We start from the raw sequence: 23,854 nt of genomic DNA, 5'->3' as shown, positions 1-23,854 counted from the left end.
AAAGGGCAAAGTGGGTCACTTTGACTTTAAAAGGGTAAAGTGAGATTTGACCAATGTTTCAGGAGCACTGTAGTAATTAAGCCTTAAATATTCAAAAGTTGTTTACACAATTATATTGAACACATATTGACAAGTGTATTATGAATCAAAAGCCCCTCATGATCCCTTATTGAACAAATAAGCACACTAGACATTCACTAAGGTATTTGTATTAAATGTTCACTGAAGGAGCTTAATGTATAAATTCGAGTAATGCTGGATTTCTAATACAATTAAGTTTTGTTCGGGACTTCAGAAACCTTTTCAAATAATTGCCCGCCTATGCAGTCCTTTTTTTATATTTTACTACAGTATGTTTGATAAGCTTACCAAATTTAAAGCAGAATGAAATGAGAGCCTGATATGAGAGAAACAATGAACCCCAATTTCAACTTGGACATGTATGAACATCTTTGTAATCATGAAAGAAATCCAAACAGATCAGCCTCAAACGGCCATGATGGAAGCTTACATTTTTCTTTGATGTATTGTTGGCCCAATGAAAAGGGCCGACAAATACTACAGAGTACCATTGGCAACAACAATGACGAAAAATACAGTAAGCATGTACACTGTACAGTGTGAGCAGCTTTGAAAAAATACAGCTTCATGGAGTGCCTTTCTAAAAGAGTCAGGAATTGCACAGGGCATAAGCCACGACTCCCTTTATCTTCCTAAACTCAATCACTACCAGATGTTGAACCCGGTGCAGCTGGAACCTGATAATTTTTCTTACCCTTATCAGCAATTGGAGATGCATTTCCTTTGCGGCTAGATGCCAAATCATTTGCCGCTACATGAGGCGAAGGGGAAGCCATCCCCTCCTCGATAGGAAGGGTTCTCTTTGAGCCCTCTAAAGCAACACCAAGCACTATATTTTCTTCTCTAGCAGGCCTTGACGGTGGTGGCTCTGGAACTGGCATCCTTTCACCTTCCTGTTTCACTGGAGATGCCGCTGACCCACTTGTTTTGTCAGCACCACCTTCTGATGAGGAAAATGTAGGTTTATTAATAGTGCTCGGAATAACATTCCCTAAACTTGCAGTCTTAAGTTGCTTTCTATCAGAGATATTTTGCGTCGAATTATCAGATACTCTGCCTGCTGCTTTGGAGTCAGAATCAGACTTTTCAGTGTCTCTAGAATTCATCTTGGAGACAGAATTAGATGTGTTCGACACTATGCCTGCTGCTTTGGAATCAGAATCAGACTTTTCAGTGTCTCTAGAATTCATCTTGGAGATAGAATTAGATGTTGACTTCCCCGTTTCTTTGTCACCTTGGGGATAAGAAATAGATGATTTTGCACCCTTAGAACCCTCCTTCGTGTTTAAATTTGGCATTTCTCCACTCCTGGCATCTGCCTTGGTGTCAGATAATGGTGTTTCTCTGGTCTTGGAGTCAGATAATGGTGTTTCTCTGGTCTTGGTGTCAGATAATGGTGTTTCTCTGGTCTTGGAGTCAGATAATGGTGTTTCTCTGGTCTTGGAGTCAGATAATGGTGTTTCTCTGGTCTTGGAGTCAGATACTGGTGTTGCTCCAACTTTAGAATCTGCCTTGGTGTCAGAAGTTGGTGTTTCTCTGACCTTGGAGTCAGGTGCTGGCCGCATTGTGGCTTTCCCATCTCGCTCTCCACTAGTTTGCGTACGGCTTCTTTTTTTATCTTCTCCATTGATTTTGTATGAGGGTTCAATCAGTAGGAGTGGGCGTCTGGATGTTACTCCAGAATGGTTATATATTGAATCTGCAAATGGTACACTGTCCAAGTCGGTGTCACTATACATTTTCTGAACTGTACGAATTGGTGTGGCAAGTCGGGCCTTATGATGGCTAATGACTCTGAGAAGATCCAACAGTATAGCTTCCTGTTCATTCAAACATTCATTATACGTAAAATGAGCAATAGTCTCACAGAGAAAGAAATCATGATGTAAAAATGCATTGTAATAGTTAGACTTAGGAGTTATGGGTCACAGTACAATTATTATATGAAGTGGGAAACAAACTGAATGATGTACTCTGGTCAGACTTATATTGCCAGACAATGAATCTGGAACACACATTCAGGCAAGTACCAATCTGATTTCAGAATCAGAGTACGCCAGGAATACATATTCATTCTGCCATTTTGTTGATGGCAATTTGTGTGCCGTCATTGGTAATGGCACAAAGAATCCCTCCTCATCTTATTCATTTTTCTGTTAATTTTCTTGTATCTGTAAATGACTGATAAAGCCGTTAACTGTTGTGTCATCTTTCATGCTACCTTTTGTGTTATTCAGGATCTCAGAGGAAATACATTACTTATCGGGGAATGGTATATGGTCCCCTATTATCTTATTGGTGTTTCAAGTGTTAGGTCTTTGCATACCAATGGCATTATCACCTTGGGCATCCATGAATGAACTTCAAACCTATCTGAATACAATTTTCGGACGAAGCAGAGATTTCTAGATCCCAAATGGGAGTAAGTCTCCAATAAAGGAAATATATTGATCTATTAAATGAGACAGGAGTGTTTGGGAGCTAAGCCGATTGATACTCCTTTGGATCCTAAAGTCAAATTTGATAAGGAAGCAGGGGAACTCTTAAATGACCCAGAAGTTATTAGTTTTTCAGATGCTGACTGGGCAGGTGTCTACGTGGGTAAATCTATCTCCTGTTGTTGTAGTGGCTTAGGAAGTAAAAAAGATAAGTGTGGTTGTGACATCATCTACAGGCCAATTACGGGCAACTCACACGACATGTGAGATTTTGTAGGTGAAAACCTTTTTCTCTACAAGAAATGGGTGCACGTGACAGCACTCTATGAGAGTGTTTCGTGATAATCAAAGTCTAATTTGATATTTCAAGAGAGGATGAGACATATTGACAAGGATTGTTATTTTGTGAGAGATAGGACTGTGAAGAAATGGACGGCAAGTAATTCAATATTTCAACTCTACATGTATATTGCAAGTAATTTGACATTTCATGAGGTTATGAAACATATTGACATGGAATCCATGGATTGCTACTAAGAGAGAGAAAGGACTATGAAGAAACATATTACTACATCTTAAGTCAGGTCTAAGGATGAGTCGGGAGATATCTTTAGCAATGATTTTTTTTTTTGTCTTAACATGATTTAGGGAAAGGAAATCTTTCTAATATTTGTACAAAGTTTGGCATGACAATTATTTATCCTTCAGCTTGAGAGGGAGTGTTGTAAGTTATGGATCATAGTGTAATCATAATATAAATGGGGTTTATGAAATTAACTCAAAGATGGCTTTATATAAATATATCTAGGGAGCCGACATTAAGAGGGTGACGACTCTCCTCTTTCATTCGCATTATACTCTCTTTTGCTTGCTTACTTCATCATGTAGCATAACATAAAAAACTTCTAATACATCCATCAAATCCTTATATTTGGATTAGGATTGCATTACCGTTAACACAATAATTGTCTCAAACCTCTAAAGCGTCTGGCCCAAAGAAAGAAATACAAAATAAAATCTAGATTCTCTGAAGTGTTTGTCAAGACTCAAATCCATTTCCGTGAAATCGGAATGTAGGTTTTTTTTTTATGGTCCTTCGTCAATCATCACCTTCTTTCTTCCCCAACGAACCACTCTTAGTTTTTAATTTCTTAGAATACATGCAGATCTCTTCCTTCCTCAATATGCAGATCTCAATTTTTAATATTCCTCAGTTCTTCTTAATGAGTCAATTTCCTAGATCTCATAACCCCACAAGAAAAAGAACAAGAAAATCCCTTTCCTAGACCTATAAATATATGCAGATATCAAATCTTTACTCAATCTTTGGTATGGATGGACTGCCAGGTCCAGCCGCACATAGAGACAATTAAGTGAGGAGAATACAATTTAAAGACCCAAAATTGCCCCATACAACTTTGACCCCCAAACAATCGCGCCCCACCCCAAGATCTGCTTGGCTCAACCCCAGAAAACCAGATCTTGCCCCTACCCAACGCTGTTGTCTATTTCATATTTGGCAATTTTGATTTGGGGATTTTGGGGGGAAGATCAATCCACTGTCGTGCTGAGTGGTTGTAAGTGCTGGGTGGGGTTGGGTTTGTGGAAAGGGATGGTGGAGTGGTGGCAGCTGTAGATGGGTGTGGGTTGGGTTTGGGGTGCATAGATGGGAGGATTGGAGGAAGGTTTTTGAGTTTTTTTTTTCTAAAGTTTTTTTAAATTTGTAGTTATTAGAAAAAAATTTATTTTTTATTTTTTAACTATGCAGAGGTGGGCTCCACTTGCCACGTCACCCACTTAATTGGTGTAATGATCTGTGTATGAAATTACCAATAAACCCATGCCACGTCATCAATTTTAACAGAGTTTTGGATGGAGTTGACGACAGGGGGCAAAGTGGGTCACTAAACCTCGGTCAATGTATGAAAGTGGTCATTTTAAGTTTTGGGGAGCAAACTGAGATTTGACCAAAGTTTCAGGGGGCATTGGTGTAATTAAGGCTTAACTAAACTTGTCTCAAGTACGAAATTGTTGACATGCAAGGTATGGGTTGAAACATGCATTATTTCATTGTAAGAAAACAGTTTCTACTTAATTGGCTAAGATATTTTATCATCTTTCTTCCACATTGGCATATTATAATTTAGCTTAATTATGGTAAACTGAAGTCAGCTATTAGAAGGTAGAACAGCTCTACTGAATCAAAATGCTCTTACCTTGACGCATAGATACTCTTCATGATGTGATGTCTTCACAAAACAGGAAACCAGGATCTGCAATATGCACAAAATAAGAAACTTATGTACACATATGTATGTAGTTCAAAGTTAAAACACATATAATTGTGAGGACAATAATATTTAAAAATATAATTTTATTGATGAGCCTATGGACACACGCTCATTGCTTCACTGTATGAACACTTATGCATACGTATATAAGATTTTCAAATAAAAAATTACTTACAATATTTAAGCAGGATGACTAGTTTGGAGTGCCAACAACAGTATTTTTTTTGGTTTTAGGTTTATGTACTCTCTCTCTCTCTCTCTCTCTCTCTCTCTCTCTCTCTCTCTCTCCCTTAAATAATAAAACAAAAACATTAATGGACAGCTCTTACATATCTTCAGAATATACATTACATAGCCCTTCATTTGGGAACCATATCAAGACTGGTGTATTCTTCCCATATAAATGAGAAATTAACTCGATATCTAAAAAAATAAAATCAATAAATAACTAGCACCTATGAACAGACTAACAATGTGGATGTAGTAAATAATTTTACGAGCGTCAAATTGTTTAACACTAACCAAAAGAGCTTGATTCTCAGGAGTAACATTATCCAGAAATACTCTTCTATGCAACCTCTGCTGCTCAACTTGAGGATTCTTGGACAAGACTTTGCGCATGTCAGCAACAATATTCTACACAAAGATAAGGGAAACCAACAAGTAACACACTCAGCATGCATGCAATTACATCAATATTCTGACAACCAGACCAGCCATCAAACCAGAAGAGGAGAGGACCAAAAGTCAGAGATTGAACTGAGATCATCTGACTCCTTAATCTTATGTATTGAAGAAATAGTTAATCTTACTCCTTACATTTATCTTATGGACATCCAAGTGACTGATAGCAAGGTGAGTTTTGATACGCCAATGAGTTTTTTGACTGAGATTTCTCACGACATTCACTGTGAACTGGTGGTTTGGAATGTGAACTGCTTCACGATCTTCACCTCTAACAATTGTTGGTGACCACCAACCCACATGCTACACACAACAAAAGAGTCCCAGATTACCATGGTAATCTATAATTTCAGCAAACAAATGTTAATAAAATTGGTCATGTAACTGCATGGTTTCGTGTCTGCATTATTACCAGTTTACAAATATGCATAATATCTGTACCCAAAAAAAAAAAGCATTAATATCTTTCTCTAGTCTTCCTCCAACTGTCAGTTAACCCTAGTGCATGAATGTTCAATCTCAAATACAAACCTCAACAGTGCCAGATACTTCATATCCTTCGATTTTTGTTTGAATCCATTCATTCACAACAAAAGGCCGAGTCGCATGAATCATTGCACTTGACAGGAAATTTGTGAAGATCTAGATTTAAAAAGAAGAGGTCAAACAATGAAATAAACTTGGATATTTAAAGGAACATAAGAACATCTCATGAAAGGGAGTTTCAGGGTTTCACCTCACGACCAGCCAGCGTCAGTAATACTGTCCCAAGACCTCCTGCAGTAAGCCACTTTTGGGTAGAGAAACCTAGCAACTCCATGAATAATGAAACAGCAGCAACCCATACTGCAGAGTAAACAGCCTTCCCAGCAAATTGAAAACCCATCTGCACAAAACGAAAGAGCTCATTCTTTATGGAAATAACTACAACGCATTTCATGATGAGAGAGAGAGAGTGGCAGGTGGGATCCCTTGATAACCACGAGCATAATTTGACTATTCAGCAAAATAAGACCCAGATGTCATCGCAATTAATCAAGCATATTTGTTCATACTTGTGTGCCTCTTCAATAAGGCATACCCAAAAAAAATGAAAAGCCAATGAGTGCAGGAATATAGCACATAAGCTAGAGCTAGAGGTAAATAAGAAAAGAAAAGGAAAATCCTAGAAAGTTGAATCCCCGAATCAGATAATAAGTTGAACAATTACGGCACGTAACACATACATTTCTGGTATCACCGGAGTCACTAGTCTCCATGAAATATTTCTGTGCTTGTTGAATCACACTGCATGAAAATATTGCAATTAGATATCAAGAAAGCAACTGTCCACCAGGGTTACAAATTGGAGACTGTCAGCTGCATTAAAGAGCACAAATCAATACAACAACTACATATCATGGAAAGCTTATGGTTGATTGGTCAAATGAAACATCAAGAAATTAAAAAGACCAAGTATTGGTGATCCGAAACACAGTACTTAAAATGTTCAGAAAAAATCTTCAAGTGGTCCAACAGTTATACTCTCCTATATTATTGTTCGCTGACAACCTAATCAAGCATTTTCAAGACTAAAATAGAAAACAGGCTGACCTTGATAAACAATAGGCAAATGCCAGAACAGTTGACAATGATCTTATAAAATCCAAAAGACGTTGCTTTACAATCTGGCTAGCTTCTGTAGGTAGAACAACTGGATCCAATGCCCTGCAAGAAAACCACTATGATCAGTACATTACCTAACTGGACTTCACATTAAAAATAAAAAAAATTATTATTTCTCCAATGTTCTGTTGTGAGGGAACTTCAGGGCCCATTTGGAACCTTTTTCATGTTTGGTTTCAGTTTTTATTTTTTGTTAGAAATAGAGGGAAAATATATGGGGGAAAGGAGGGCGGTAGGAGAGAGGAGGGAGAAATGAAGGAGAACATATGAAACAAAAAATTGAAAAAGAAACCACTTAAAATTATATTAAATTTATAGTTTTCATTTTATATACCATTTCATATATAATTCTTCCACCTCCCTCCCGCCACCCTTCTTCATTCTTCCTTTCTCGCATATATTTCTCTATCTCTAACCAAAAATGAAAACCAAAAACCAAAACCGAATTCACAAAGACCCTTAGTCACCTGTGCTTTATCTTTATGGGGTACATACACTAATGCCTTAAAACAGTTCTGGAATACATATGGTGCTGGAAGGAGAAGTTTGGTTGGTGAGGAAGTAGAGTAGTTTCAAGGCTGTTCCACCTTTATCATAATAATCACATAAATGAAGGAAAAGAAAATAGTCAAAATTTTAATGGTGTTGAGTTCTCTTTAATAACCCAAAGGTTCTAAACCCATTGTTTGACTGAATTTATCCGTTTTAGACAGTATTCCTTCCTTATCTTCTTCAGAGCTTTTAGATTTTCTCATTTTTCTAACCGTAAATTTTGTTTTGGCGGAGGGACTTCCCATGAAGAAGATAAGACATAAAATTATATAATCCAGAAAAATACAACATAGAGAAACCTGCATATGAGTATTGCTCCCATCCATAGCAGCGTAGGTTGAATATACGAGGTTGTAACATAATGTGTATTACTCTTTTTCCAACTACCATCACTTTTCTGCAGGATAGTATGAAAAATTGGATAACATTATCAGGTGTTTGTCCAATTCAGAAACACAGGCAAAATGAACTGCACTGTATTATTTAAAGCAAAAAAGAACACACAAAAAGATAAACATACATGAAGAATCAGATTTCTGCTCAGGCGCATAAGTGGTGCCAGACCCCATATGGCAAAGATAATAATGCCAACTGATGGAATCAATTTGAATACAAGAGGACAACCTTGCAAAGCATTATATGATCTGCATAATAAAACGAATGACTGTTTATAAAATTTAGTAAAGAAGATTCCACAAATCACAAGTGTAGAGCACTAAAGATTACAGCATTTGACATCATGCACAACTGATAGAGACATGAAAGCCTGCATTTAAAATGCACCAGCTGAACAACAAAGAACACGAGAAACTATTAAGCAAGCAAAAACATCAAGATATCTGAACTCGATATCCTTCTACTTATCAGACTTTAGTCTTCATATCTGAGTAGTTTTATTGCAATCGATCATCACTACTAGAGATTGAAATACTATTTTGAGCAGTCAGTTTGTTGCTTATAAGTACGTAGAGTCGAAACATATTAATGGCATGATACATCAAAACACCATTCTAGAAAATTATCCGGGTCATGCAAATACCTATGATCGGGGGAAAAAAGTATGCAAATTGATTTCCAAAATAAAATGATGCCGTGCTCATATATTGGTAAATGGTAATAGGGTTGCTTATGTTTAAACTCAAGCAGAAGTTATCAAATAATGTTTTCAAGACAAAATCAAAAGAATAACATAAGTAGAATGAAAGATTGAAAGGAAACTATAGAGTAAAGCCACAGAAGCTATCGTAATGCACAAACCATAGTCATGCATAAGTTACCATATAATTTTAATATTAAAAAACCATAACTATACGGCACACATATGACATGTTCATACACACTTAAGCAAGAAACAAAAATTACCTTGTCAACACCATTGCAGCTGTCTTCAAGCCGTGTTGGTCGAATGGTTGGCCTGATGTTAGCGAAGAATGGCACTTAAATGCATGATAGCTGTGAGACACAGTATGTAAGGACCTGTATCCATTGTCTGATAAACGGATACCCCAAGAATCCTGCTTCTGAAACTGTAACACAGGAGATAAACTCAAAATCTTTGCTGAAAGTCTCTAAACTTCCAAAAGATGAGAGCATCACTAAAAGAGTATTCCTATATATACCACAGTGTGTTATCTTGCCACACAGTCTAGTAAGAGAATGTTTCCCTATATATACCATCTACAGTACTCCAGAAGAGTAACTCAGCCATCATTTCCCCATACAAAAAATTTACATATCCATCTGCTAAATGGGCGAGAAAACAAGTAATGGAATGAAGTACATCAGAATGGTCAAATTTTTTGATATATGTCAGGAAAACTAATAGAATGTAATGATAGCATGTGATCACTCTTCCTCTGTCCCAATTGGTCCTATCCATATTAGGGTCTAAAGTAATAAGTCATGAATCATACCGCAAATCGTGATGTAAGGGCAGTGCTTAATGAATATAACTTGTCCCTTCCTATTCCACTCTGTGAAGAATGAAATTACTTTAGGATAAAAAACAATCTCTGGATAATAGTGCAATAGAAATTGAAAAAATAAAGTTTTATAGTACCTTATATTGTTCTCGGTACCTCTGATTCTTGCAAAGTCCCAGTTGATGGGACAATTGCAATGAACCAGCAAGAACCATTATTGGGTTGAAATCAGTGTTTTAAAGGCATGCCTTCGCGCGCGTCGGAGAGAGGCGGCAGGAAATCGCCCGAGGCGGTCAGCTGTTTCGCGAGTTGCACGTTTAGCGCGGGGAAGGCGTAAGGAGCGTTGCAAGGCGTGGCCAGGCGAGCCAGATCTGGACACTTCTGAACCGGAAGAAATTTTGCGAGTCTGCAAATTGGCTGCGACTCTGCGAGGAAGACGACTCACGTGTTTGTATTTTAGGTTTATTGTTATGAAACGACGTCGTTTAGATTGCAGTGTTTTAACTTTAAATGAAACGACGTCTCACTTGGAGTGTTTTGAAAAATAAAAACGCAAGTTTCTGTTTTTTTTTTCCTTACCTTAATTGTAACTAGCCCCTTGTAAGCATGTGCCAATTGATTTTCTTTTTCCTTTTTTATTTTATTTTTAGAATTAAGAAAATATAACATGGGTAATTATGTTTCATAAAAGTATGACCTATTATCTGATTTTGTTTTTATTTTTATTTTCTTTTAATATGAACAAAATGTGAATTTACCATATTATCCTAATTTAATTAATAATTTCAATTCTTAATATTTGAATTAATCAAGGGCATTTTCTGGTATTTTGAATGTTTCACCATTCTCTGCCTTTTGCTTTATATATATAGATATATAGAAGAAGATAAACTTAAAGCAAGAAGAATTAATATCTTTCTTGCCTTTTCTAAATCCAGCCGGCTGTAGGTTTATTCTACTTACCTCTTTTTTTTTTTTTTTTCTAAATTAATATATATATATATATAAAGAAAAAGGCAAAGAATGATGAAACATTCAAAATACCATAAAATGCCCTTGGTTAATTCAAAAATTAAAAATTGAAATTATTAATTACATGAGGATAATATGGTAAATTCATATTTTTTTATATTAAAAAAATTAAAATTAAAAACAAAATCAGATAATAATTACCCATGTTATCTTTTCTTAATACTAAAAAAAATAATTTAAAAAAAACCAATTGGCACATGCTCAAGGAGCTAGTGTATATATATATATATATATATATTGTATTGTACAACCCTAATTTCTACCCTTACCAGATAATCTCCATCAATTTCAAGAATTCTCTTCATCTTTCAACTGCAAGTAAGCCATTTTATTTTTCTCTCTAATTCTTCGCAACTGTAATTTGAAGTTCCGTATAATTTTTTTTCAATTTTTTTTTCAATATATTAGTTATCTTATTCGTTTATGTGATATAGTAGAAATTTGACGTACATGCATTGTTTGTACCATATCTGACCCTCCACTCGTACAACGACACGTGGATCTCATAAACTCGCCCAAGCACCCAAGGCCTCGGACAATCGGCATAGGCTACTGATGATATTGTCTCAAAGCAGCAAAAGATCATTACAGGGCCCAACACAGCCTACAATCGGTATCCCCTACCGATTCTGCAGAATCAACCTCGAAGCACCCGCCTGAAATATCTAAGGACTCGTGTCAACCTCATAGGGCCCTCCCACGAGTCCCACATCGAAAATGAGCGCTAAGAGCATACTAAATGCCCTCTATAAGTATGCCCCTCCCACTACAATACAGGGGTAAGACTTTTCAGCTTGACTTTTATACTACTATATAGTCAACAGCAAGAGCTCTTAAAAACAATCTTACTCGAGCATCGGAGGGTCTTAGGCTGGTTCCACACCGGTTCCATAGACTTTACGAGCTTCGCTTATCTTCTATTCAGGATCAGCATCCAAGGACAGGAAGAATCGGCATCCAACACCCAATCGATCTCTTGATCGTCCATCCCACTTGTAAGTTGCACTCATCTCTATCTATTCAAGATTTAGCATCAACAGATTGGCGCCGTCTGTGGGAATCGCTTATCGATCAACCCATATCTCAAAACAAAGAACTCTGAGACCAAAAAATGAATCCATCTTCGGCCCTCCCTACCGATGGCCCCATCCTCGGCCTCGTTGGCGAGCCGAATCCAACTCCCTTGCTTCAGACACCTGCTCGACCGACCACCCTGGAGGCTCGGATGGAGACCCTACAGCAGGATATGGCAAGAATGCAGGAGCACAACAATGTTCTCGCCTCCAAACTGGATGACACCCAGAGGCAACTGCATCAACAACAAACACTCTCCGCCCAGTTGCAGAACGATCGGGAACCAGCCACACAGCTTCGGCAGGAGAAATCGTTTAAAAGCGTACGAAAGCCCACTTTCCAGGATAGAGGGAAGCAGCAGGCCGCGAACGGACCAACTGTCTCCCGAAGACTGTTCGTGCCCACTCCGAAGGAACGCCATCCCGAATATCGCGTTTATTCTGATTGCCGCGAGAGGATCAACGATCGGCGCAGGGAACGGCAGTCATCGCCCATCCAGGTCCGGGCGAAGCTAGACGATCCACGCCTGGAGGTACTTGGACCAAAATCCCCCTTACGCCAGAGGTACGGCGCGATCGGCCTGGAAGAGACGGACGAATCAGATTATGTTCCAACATCCCCAGGAACCACAATCTCATCGGCAGGGCCCTCTGCACGACGCCACAGCCACCGATCAAACCAAGACAACGATCGGCGAAAAGGAAATTACGAGAGAAGCCCCAGCCGAACGGCAGACCAAGGAAGGCGAGGTCACAATACTGACCAACGCACAGGGAACCGAGCGATCGAACCCTTTGGTGACGATCTTCCATCTACCGATCCGACTATTCGTCTCCTCCTACAGAAGATGACTCGCATCGAGAAGGAACAAGACCAGGCTCGGACACCAACATGGGGAACGGTACAGCCAGGGCCGTTCACCAATTGAATCCGGACATTCAGACACGAGAAGGAGGTCCAAGCACTCCGCATATCGTTTTATTCGGGGGTCGAAGATCCCGTTACCCACATTCATACCTTCCAATCAGCTCTGGGTTGCAAAGGACTGACGGACGAAGGCCAATGTTTGCTATTCCCCTCCACCCTGACCGGAGCCGCTCTGAATTGGTTCTATCGGATGGAGCCAGACACGGTCGACAATTTCAATCAGTTGAAGCAAACCTTCCTCAACCATTTTATGATTCAGACCGATCGCCTATATTCCGCCGATGATCTATATACCGTTCGGCAGCAAGACGATGAGCCGTTGAGGGAATATGCGGCTAGGTTCAGCCATGAGTACTCCAGATGTCCGGAAACTGACGACAGGGCGGCCTTCGGTGCCTTCAAAAGCGGCCTTCGGTCGTCTCAGTTTCGTTATTTGGTCCACAGCAGCAACTGGACCACCTACTCCGAATTAATGAAACAGGCGGCTATCCACGCCAAGGCTGAGCATTTCAACTCCAAGGGATCGGCTTCGACCCCAATAAACAAAACGGCGTTGACCGATCAGCCTCCAACGCACAACTACGACCGATTCCCGGTCGACCGATCGGCAAACCAAGCCCCCTACCGAACGGCACCCCCTGTCCCTGCTTTTTCCACTCAGCGAAACAAGCGGAAGGACAACTTCCGGGAACGGCAGGACAACAACAAGAAGGGCAACCACAAGGGGAATCGGCCAGACGAAATCTTCACTTTGCTCAACACCACTTATGAGCAAGTTCTCCTGACCGAAGGGGATATGATACCGAAGCCGAACAATCGGAAACTCCCTCGCCAGAGCGAAAAAGACACCGGTGTCTTCTGCCGGTACCACCAATACAACGGCCATGATACGGAATCATGCATCGCGCTGCGCAAAATCGTTGAACGCCTCATCAATGACGGAAAGCTGGATCAGTATTTAAACACCAAGCCAGCAACGGATAACTCATTGAATCGGCAGATCAATATGATCAGTGGAGGGGCGCCTATTGCCGAAGCCAGCAACCGATCCGTTAAAAACTACGTTCGTGCCGTACGGCATCCACAAATCCTCAGCGTGGCGGGAGGACGCAATGACAAAATTCAACGCAACGGTTGGGAACCTATCACCTTTTCTGAAGAAGAAGAGCGAGGCATCATCTTCCCCCACTCTGATCCTATGATCATACGGGCTGATATATCGGATTTCGACGTAGGCCGAATCCTCATCGACACCGGCAGTTCGGTCAACGTGCTATTCGCCGACGCTTTCAACGCCCTCGGCGTGGACCCTCGGCATCTGAACAAGGATATCACCCCTCTCCTGAGCTTCTCTGGCGACGTGGTTGAACCAATCGGCAGTGTCCAGCTCCCGTTCGCTGTCGGTACCATCCCCAGACGAACGGTCCTCTACACCCATTTTCTAGTGGTCGACTGCCCAACGGCATACAACGCTATCATCGGCAGGACGGCGCTCACAAAAATGAAGGCCATGCTGTCACCACACATGCTCCTCCTCAAGTTCCCCACACACGCTGGCGTCGGCCAAGTGCGAGGGGACCAATTGAGTGCACGGACGTGTTACGTTTCGGCAACCAAGGAATCGGCAAGGGCTGCGCTTCGCGAAACATACTCGGTCGCCACCAGCTTGGGCGTACCGAACGGCAGGGGGACGGACAAACCAGATGACCCCCGAGATGAGACTGTAACCCCGCAAGCGCAACCCGCCGAAGATTTAGAACCAGTCACCCTCTCCGAAGCACAACCGGACAGACAAGTTCGAATCGGTACAACCTTGAGTCCGGCACTCAGGGCCGATTTTATCACCTTCCTGCAAACCAATGCAGAAGTCTTCGCCTGGTCATACGACGATATGCCCGGCATCGCCCCGAGTGTCATCAGCCACAAGCTCAGCATCTGCTCCACTTTCAAACCCATCAGGCAGAAACGGCGGGCCTACGATGCCGAACGGTATGAGGCAATGAGGCTCGAAGTAGACAAACTGAAGACCATCGGCTTCATCCACGAAGTAACCTACCCAATTTGGCTGGCAAATTCGGTTTTAGTCAAAAAATCAAACGGCGCCTGGAGAATGTGTCAAGACTATACCGATTTAAACAAGGCTTGCCCAAAGGACAGCTTTCCTCTGCCACGGATCGATCAGATGGTGGATGCCACGGCAGGCCATGAACTTCTCAGCTTCATGGATGCATACTCAGGCTACAACCAAATATTCATGAGCCCTACCGATCGCGAACACACGGCATTCATCACCGACAAGGGACTTTACTGCTACAACGTCATGCCGTTCGGCCTGAAGAACGCTGGGGCGACATACCAGCGATTGGTCAACAAAAATTTTTCCGACCTCATTGGCACCTCGATGGAAGTCTATGTGGACGATATGCTGGTCAAGAGCAGAACGGCCGATTCTCATCTCCACAACCTTTCGCTCATGTTCGGCGTCTTAAAAAAGTACAACATGCGCCTCAACCCGAGCAAGTGTGCCTTCGGCGTTTCCTCGGGCAAATTTCTCGGCTTCATGATCAGCCAACGAGGAATCGAGGCCAACCCTGAAAAAATCAAGGCATTACTCGACATGCAGGTCCCGAAGACACAAAAGGACATTCAGAGTCTGACTGGGCGTGTCGCCGCTCTAGCCCGGTTCATCTCCAAGGCTACCGATCGGTGCGCTCCATTCTTCAAAGCCCTCAAAGGAAGCAAACGGCAGATTGTCTGGACTGCCGAATGCGATCGCGCCTTCCAAGATCTTAAGGCCTACATGAGCAGAGCACCCCTATTATCCACTCCTCTCCCCGGCGAAGAACTCATCCTCTACCTCTCGGTTTCGGCAACGGCACTTAGCTCTGTGCTCATTCGCAAGCCGAACGGCATCGAACTCCCCATTTTCTACATTAGCCATGCTTTGCAAGACGCTGAGATTCGGTACCCCGAGCTCGAAAAACTCGCCTACGCTCTCGTCCTTTCAGCACGCAAGCTTCGGCCATACTTTCAGGCTCACAGTGTTACCGTCCTCACCAATCAGCCTCTGCGCCAGATACTCCAGAGACCGGAGACATCCGGTCGGCTAGTCAAATGGGCCATCGAGCTCGGCGAATTCGACATCCGCTACCACCCTCGTCCTGCCGAGAAGGGACAGGCTGTAGCCGATTTCATCTCTGAGTTAACCGCGTCCGAGGGGCCAGTTTCGAAGGACGCCGCATCCGATTCATCTTCGACGGTACCAGTCGCCCACCCGACCGAAGGAATCTTTAATCCGTCAATTCCACTTTGGACTCTCTACGTGGACGGTTCGTCCAACCGACAGGGCAGCGGAGCCGGCTTGGTACTCAAGGCCCCTGACCAGACAACCATCGAATATGCCATCCGATTCCAATTCCGGACTTCCAACAACGAAGCCGAATATGAAGCTCTGTTGGCCGGCCTTCGGCTCGCTAAAGAAATGGGCGCTCAGCAACTCAGGATCTGTAGCGACTCACAACTTGTCGTGAACCAGATACTGACTGAATTTGAAGCCAAGGACACTTCGATGGTTGCCTACTTGACACACGCTCGCCGATTGCTGCACCACTTCACTGCGTACCAAGTTCAACAGATCCCCAGATCCGAGAACAGCCACGCCGATGCTCTATCACGCCTTGCATCAGCGATCGACGACAACATAGGGCGCCGTGTGCCGATCGAGGTCCTCACTCGGCGCAGTACCACCGACCTCGAAGTACATGCCGTTCGGCAGGATCCAAGTTGGATGGATCCTATCCACGCCTACCTCGCCAACGGCACGTTGCCTGGCCCCAAACCTGAAGCAACGACTATCCGCCGCCGATCGGCACGATACCTCCTTCTGAATCAGATTCTCTATCGGCGTGGTCACTCCTTACCATTGCTTCGGTGCATGACCCCGCAGCAGGGAAACTACGTCCTACGAGAGATTCACGAGGGGGCCTGTGGGGACCATTCTGGGGCTAGATCATTGGCTTTCAAGACCATTCGGCAAGGGTACTACTGGCCGACTCTCCATGCCGATGCCACCACCCTGGTCCAGAAGTGCGATCAATGCCAGCGTTTCGGCTCCGTTCCAAAGCTGCCTGCCGAACCACTCTCTCCGATTGTTAGCCCATGGCCCTTTGCCCAATGGGGTCTAGACCTCATCGGCCCTATGCCCCAGGGCAAGGGACAGGTCAAATTCGCCATCGTCGCCGTCGACTACTTTACCAAGTGGACCGAAGCCGAAGCTTTGGCAACAATCACTGCAGCCAGGGTTGAACATTTCGTATGGAAGAATATCATTTGTCGATTCGGCCTCCCGAACGCAATAATCACCGACAACGGAAAACAATTCGACTCCTCTCAGTTCCGGCACCTATGCCACCGATTTGGCATCAACCTGTTCTTCGCCTCCCCAGCACATCCGCAGTCGAACGGCCAAGTCGAAGCAATCAACAAGATCATCAAGAAGACGCTGAAGAAAAAGCTTGGGACAGCTAAAGGAGCTTGGCCCGATCTCCTTCCGGAAGCGCTATGGGCCATTAATACCTCCTATCGACGGTCGACTGGCGAGACGCCATTTTCCCTTGCCTTCGGTTCCGAAGCCGTTGTTCCAGTCGAGATCAACGCACCATCGTGCCGAACGGCATCTTACGAGCCAGAGCAAAACGAAGCCCAGCTCACTCTCAACCTGGACCTCATTGAGGAACACCGTTCCCAGGCTCAGCTTCGGAATGCCGCCTACAAACAACGGACTTCCCGCTACTACGACTCGCGCGTCAGACGCCGATCGTTTAAAGTAGGGGACTGGGTACTACGCAAAATCTCCCTCGCCACCAAGGACTCCAACGACGGCACCCTTGGTCCATCTTGGGAAGGTCCTTACGAAGTTGTCACCATCTGCCGCCCAGGCACTTACCGTTTGCGTGGTACCGATGGTCAAACCCTCGGCCACCCTTGGAATATAGAACATCTCAAATATTACTACAAGTGAACGCCCCTTCGGTCATCACCTCTGTATCATACCTTCGGTCGTCACCTTCGGTCATCAACTTTTGTAATCGGTTTAATTTGGAACTCCCTATTCTATACATACGGCACTACCATTCAGCAATATTATGTCAAACATACTCTACATACGACATGCGCACATACAGAATTAAGGGACATGGCACATTAACCCGAAACAAACTGAACATTGATAAATAAGGGGCCACAGAAGGGCCATCTGTCTTTACAATACGCCGTTCGGCACGCTCAAAAATGTTAAAAACAAAAAGTCTACGAGGTGGGTGGATCGGCTTCGGTCGCTACAACATCGACATCAGCTGACGCAGGCACAGGATCAGTCGACGGCTCGGCAGTAGACGTAACGGCAGCCCTCGGCCCGGGATGACCTTCCTCCCCACTGCTTGAATCGGTGTCGTCGGTTTCCTCGGCCTCGGCATCCTCGCCCTTGTAGGCCTCCACCATCTCTTCGGTCACCCCTTCCGGCAGCGGTGGTGGATCCCGGAGGAAGTTCAGGTTCAGCTTCTTGTCAGCATTATACTGTTTGACTCGATAGAGAAAGTCGTCACATTGCTCCATGACCTCTCTATCCACCAAACGTGTAAACTCCTCCGACGATCGGTAGTCCGCAACGGCCTTCGCCTTCTCCTCTACTAGCTCCCTGGCATGCGACCGCTCGGCCGCATCCATCGCCACCTCTACCGCTGCCTTCGCCTCATGGGCAGCCATCACGTCCAGCTCGGTCGCCGCCAGCTTCGACGCCAGCTCAGCAATTTTCGCCGCATTCTCCTCGGCACGCTGGTCCGCCTCCTGCAGCATCTTTCCGGCATCAGCGATCTTCGAACGGCCCTCTTCAAATCTCTTTTGGTACCGTTCGGCAGCATTCACAGCTCGCTTCGCGCAGAGCCACATGTCCATATTAGCCTGCCACACCAACGGACACATTAATACATGCCGAATCAAAGTATCCTTAAGCTACAAATCCTACACTTACCGCTGCTTGGAGACGGAAGGCCCGACCGGTTTGTTCACGCAACGTCTTCGTTGACAGTTGCTCCAGCTCAGCCAGCTCCATCTGAGCACCGTCAATCATACAGTTGATGAACGGCACAGCCTTCCGAGGACACGCGATGTTAACCGGTCCCTCCTCTCCCTCCACCTCATCATCAGGGATCAACACCGATGTCCCCTCGTTCGGGCCCCTTGGCCGTTTCGGCAACGGCGTCACATCGATGGGACCCTCGATCTGCCGTTTGCCCGTCATTTGGAGGTGGGCCTCCCGAACGACCTCTGCCTCCGCCGCCCTCTTCTCCCTCCGGCGGTCAGCCACCGTCTGCTCATCAGCCGACGTCCCTCCCGCTGGCCCTGCCGTCTTTCTCTTCTTCGGCCCGGGGGACTGAACCTTCTTCGTCTTTGGCGCCCCTTGCCCCTCCAGACGCCTCCTCGTCGCCTCGCTCATAGGCCTCCCTCCTGCCACTGCAAAACAGGAAAAGCACGAAGTCAAAAAGGAAACGGCAGCATAGAAAAAAACACCGACCCTGCCGAACGGCATCTCTTACTTTGCCTTTTTTCTTCTTCCTCTTCCTCCTTCACCCTCCGATCGTGTTCGGCCCTACCGATCAGGCCTGCCTTGAACAGATTCCGGAAGTAGAGCAGCTCCTTACAAAACCGATCTTCTTCGGCAATCTTCGCTCTCACCCTCTCGATTGCTTCAATCTCTCTGATCGGTGCGGCCGGCCGTTTCAAGGACACTGAAACCAAAATACCAACGGTCAGTACCAAAAAAAAAAAAAAAAAAAAAAAAAAAAAAAAAAAAAAAAAAACCAACACTATTAACCCTGCCGAACGGCAGGTTCTACCCTACCGACTGTCTGGAAGGACGTAGGAATCCTCCTCTCAACGATAACTCCGGGTGCCGATTCCCAATCACCGGAGACAATCACTCGACGCTTGCGCCACGTCTTTTGAGAGCTCGGCACCCCCACCACAAAGTGCCCACGCTGCCCTGCCGAGAGACAGTTGGACTGAACCCACCCTCCATGATCGGCACTCTTCGCCCTCGTCACACTGTACAGCTGGGCGAACTGTTCGTAGCTTGGCTCCCCCTCACCGGCCAAGCTGAACGCCGTGATCGTCCCGAGCAGCGTAATCCAAAAATTTGGGTTATACTGCCCTGGCGCATAACCGATCGCCGCCAGGATCTTCTGCACCGAATGCTTTAACGGCAGCCGAAGGCCATGCTTAAACACATCTGTGAAGAAGACCACCCCCTTGTCATTGTCACTTAGCGACTCTAAGGGCTCCGGAATTCGCATCCCTACCGATTCCGGAATGTTGTACTCCGACCGAATCTTCGCCAACTCGGATTCGGTCAGTGTGTTCGGCTCTAAGTCATCTACTCCGAACACAGGTTCCGTGGGCTTCGCCATCGGGATCCGTTGCCTACCCCTGACGACCCTCAGCACCCCTTCCCCGGGAACGGCAACAGAGACACCACCCCCATCGGCCTCACGACCCGAGGTCGAAGGCTCATCACCCCCAGGCACCCTCGTTGAAGTACCCCCAGCCTCGGCACGCCCTCCTGCCCCCTCCACTATCTCACAGCTCGAAGAGCTCGCAGATTCAGAACTCCCACTCTCTTCGGCAGAACTCCCCGAGGACGACTCATCCTCGTATGCCCTCGGACTACGCCTACGCTCGGATTCGGTATCTGACATCTACAAACAACACACGAACGTACACTAAGGGCTGTGCTAGAATCCAAATCCTATTCTACCTCCTAAAAACACTACGTTCATACGTGTTCATGCGTGTTCATGCTTGTTCATACATTGTTCAAACATAAATTCTTGCAATTCAACACTTTGATCCATGGGAATACGAAAACACGGCAACATACCTTGTTTGCACGGTGGCTCAAGTTCGTCGGAAATCGCCTCCGCCTTGTTCAAACTTGCCGGAAATCGCCTGCTCAGCCTCAGCACGGTTGCCGGAAATCGCCTCTCACAAGCTCTCTTTGCTCTCAAAATTTCCAAGTATTTGTACTCTCGTCTTCTCCTCACATTTATAAGGCCGATTTAGCATCGGGAAGCGAAGCGACGCATCGGGATACGAAACGACGCGGCTCTTCACAGCCATGCCGACACGTGTCACGCATGCATGGGAGAGACCAAACGTCAGTTGCAACGCTTCCAATCCTCGGAGACGCTTCAACTTCCCGAACGTGGCAGATCTAGCCACCTTCGAGCACAACTCCACTAACCAACGGCAGGCGCACATTGATGAGTTCTCACTCACCTCTCGTGCCGAACGGCAGGCGCACATTGATGAGTTCTCACTCACCTCTCGTGCCGAACGGCAGACGCACATTGATGAGTTCTCACTCACCTCTCGTGCCGAACGGCAGCCGCATATTCATGAGTTTTCACTCGCCCCTTTGCAACAACCGGCACATCATGCCGTCTCCTATCCAAGCTCACTCCCTTGGGCACTTGGGGGACTACATACCACCATCGGCAATTATGGGACCATTGTGTCCGGGTCAGAATGCCGAATACACATTCAAGTCCCCAACCGAGAAGCTTCTCAATCGGCAACTTGGGGGACTACTGTTTGTACCATATCTGACCCTCCACTCGTACAACGACACGTGGATCTCATAAACTCGCCCAAGCACCCAAGGCCTCGGACAATCGGCATAGGCTACTGATGATATTGTCTCAAAGCAGCGAAAGATCATTACAGGGCCCAACACAGCCTACAATCGGTATCCCCTACCGATTCTGCAGAATCAACCTCGAAGCACCCGCCTGAAATATCTAAGGACTCGTGTCAACCTCATAGGGCCCTCCCACGAGTCCCACATCGAAAATGAGCGCTAAGAGCATACTAAATGCCCTCTATAAGTATGCCCCTCCCACTACAATACAGGGGTAAGACTTTTCAGCTTGACTTTTATACTACTATATAGTCAACAGCAAGAGCTCTTAAAAACAATCTTACTCGAGCATCGGAGGGTCTTAGGCTGGTTCCACACCGGTTCCATAGACTTTACGAGCTTCGCTTATCTTCTATTCAGGATCAGCATCCAAGGACAGGAAGAATCGGCATCCAACACCCAATCGATCTCTTGATCGTCCATCCCACTTGTAAGTTGCACTCATCTCTATCTATTCAAGATTTAGCATCAACATGCATCATACTTGTATCTTAGAAATATTAATGGTGTTGTTTTATAGCTATTAATGCATCAACTTGAAATTACCACGTCAAATCATAACACAGCTCAAAAACAGTCTTCAAAAGTCAATTGATATTTGATTAAGTGATCAAGTAGTCTTTCACAATGTTGCAACCCCAGAACCAGCTTAAGCTAATCAAAGATTCTAACAAGGTCTGAAACAAGAAAAACATATACAAATTTATAAATAAACCCAATCCTAGACATGTATTTATAAAAAAACCCAAACACTATTTAAACATAGAAACACACCCAAAATCAACCCCAAAATCAACAATTGTATATTTTTTGGGTGTGTTTATAAATGGATTTTGAGTGTGTGTAATGATGGGTTTTGGGTGTGTTTATAAAGTATTTTGGGTGTTGGGTTTTTTTATAATTTCAGCCCCCATTTTGGGTGTTTTAGTAAAACTCCCAAAAACATATCATCACATTCAAAGCTAAACACAAGAACACTTCTAAATAAAATAAAATCTAGTGAGTGCTCAAATATTAGTAATTTCTTGATGCACGTGTTAGCACATAATAGACAATATTAAAATGAAAACATGGTAGTTTACCAAAATTCATGACTGACCCATCAACTTTAGTAACATGTTCACTGAATAGTGTAGGGAAATCCATCCATACACATTCTATTTTACTCTTTAATCTTGTAATAACATATTTGGTTTATTTACAAGCCTTCATGTTACAATCGAAAACCTTGTCGTGGCTAATATTTGGTGGGTTTGCCCTTCTCAAAGCACCACCCTCTAACTTAAATCTCATCAACACCTCCTAGTGGATGCATTAATTTCTCTACCCACAAGAATGCTAAGAGCCCATTCGGTAACATTTTAAGGGGCTATTTTTATTTTCAGAGAACAAAAATGAGGGAAAAACAAGTTCGGTGGCCCAAAAACAGAAAACACTGAGAATATTTTCATAAAATGAAAACAAGTTCATGTGTGCTTGTAGAAAACAGCAAAAAGTTGTTTTCATTCTCATGGGAAAAGTTTTCATAAAAATAACTCACATATTATTATTTCAAACTGTACTACCAGACACGTTTTCATTGTTTTTGTTTTCTGAAGATGTTTTCTAATTAATCTACCAGACGCATTTTCATTTCCTGAAAATGCAAATTTGTTTTCTTGTTTTCATTCTATGAAAATATTCTAAGAAAACGTTACCGAACGGGCCCTTAACTTCTAATAATCAAATCAAACAATCAAATGACTTCATACGATAAATTTCAGTTCAAAAGTAACTCTCACTGTATAATTTCCACTGACCCAAACCCCAAATTTCCAATCCATATAAGGAGTTTGGCACAAGTTCTTGAATTACACGGTTATATAATTCTAATAAACAACAAAACATACAAAAAGGAAAGGAAAATCTGCAGGTGAGGCTAACTAAAAATTCAAAATTATTAAGAGAAACCCTTCCTCCTCACTGGCATGATATACAGAATGAGTTTCAATACGCAAAATCACATTTCAACTCAATAAATTGAGACTCCGACATGAAGCTTCCCATGGCGTAAAGAATTAGCAAGAAATTTCTAGCTTGAAAATTGGAGTTTAAGAGATTAGCTCGTAGACTGAGAAAAGGAGGATGAAGGGGAAACTCCCAAGCTTCGGAGGCTTTCAATGGAATTTCGAGGCTGGTTTTCCTTTTCTTCAATGGGGAGCCCAAAGGCGACGAGATGAAGACAGATGGAAGAATTAAAAATTAAAAATTATGCAACGCCCTTGCAACTTTGCAGAATCAGTATTTGTTATTTTTTTTAGAAAAATGGTAATTCTATTTGGACCCCTCAATATTCATATATTTATTCTCTAATGCTCTTGTGGACTTGCACCTTGAACTTTTGGGTTTGTTCCATTTTAGTCATTTTCTTAGGAAATATGCGGCTTCAGCACTTGG

The 23,854-nt window shown here is 43.8% G+C and overlaps 2 protein-coding genes across 2 annotated transcripts; both read right to left on the bottom strand.

The window, feature by feature from the left end:
• Window positions 1–425: 425 nt before the first annotated feature.
• On the bottom strand, window positions 426–10,074 carry LOC110746913 (mechanosensitive ion channel protein 2, chloroplastic-like). Its single transcript, XM_088255057.1, has 13 exons — window positions 9,771–10,074; window positions 9,625–9,684; window positions 9,074–9,237; window positions 8,232–8,355; window positions 8,011–8,108; window positions 7,088–7,201; window positions 6,721–6,781; window positions 6,231–6,380; window positions 6,026–6,136; window positions 5,630–5,797; window positions 5,333–5,446; window positions 4,736–4,792; window positions 426–1,901 (listed from the first exon to the last, which is right to left on the bottom strand). The coding sequence occupies exons 1-13, from the start codon at window positions 9,846–9,848 to the stop codon at window positions 720–722; spliced, it is 2,481 nt and encodes an 826-aa protein (XP_088111183.1). The 5' UTR covers window positions 9,849–10,074; the 3' UTR covers window positions 426–719.
• On the bottom strand, window positions 9,862–21,397 carry LOC148293651 (uncharacterized). The gene is made up of 3 exons (XM_088254550.1): window positions 21,088–21,397; window positions 19,631–21,042; window positions 9,862–10,058 (listed from the first exon to the last, which is right to left on the bottom strand). The coding sequence occupies exons 2-3, from the start codon at window positions 20,415–20,417 to the stop codon at window positions 9,862–9,864; spliced, it is 984 nt and encodes a 327-aa protein (XP_088110676.1). The 5' UTR covers window positions 20,418–21,042; window positions 21,088–21,397.
• Window positions 21,398–23,854: the final 2,457 nt, after the last annotated feature.

The sequence above is a fragment of the Prunus avium genome, chromosome 6 (assembly GCF_965620075.1).
Source record: "Prunus avium chromosome 6, drPruAviu1.hap1.1, whole genome shotgun sequence".
NCBI lineage: Eukaryota > Viridiplantae > Streptophyta > Magnoliopsida > Rosales > Rosaceae > Prunus > Prunus avium.
Note: the sequence above shows the minus strand (reverse complement) of the source record. Positions and strands in the feature narration are given on the sequence as shown.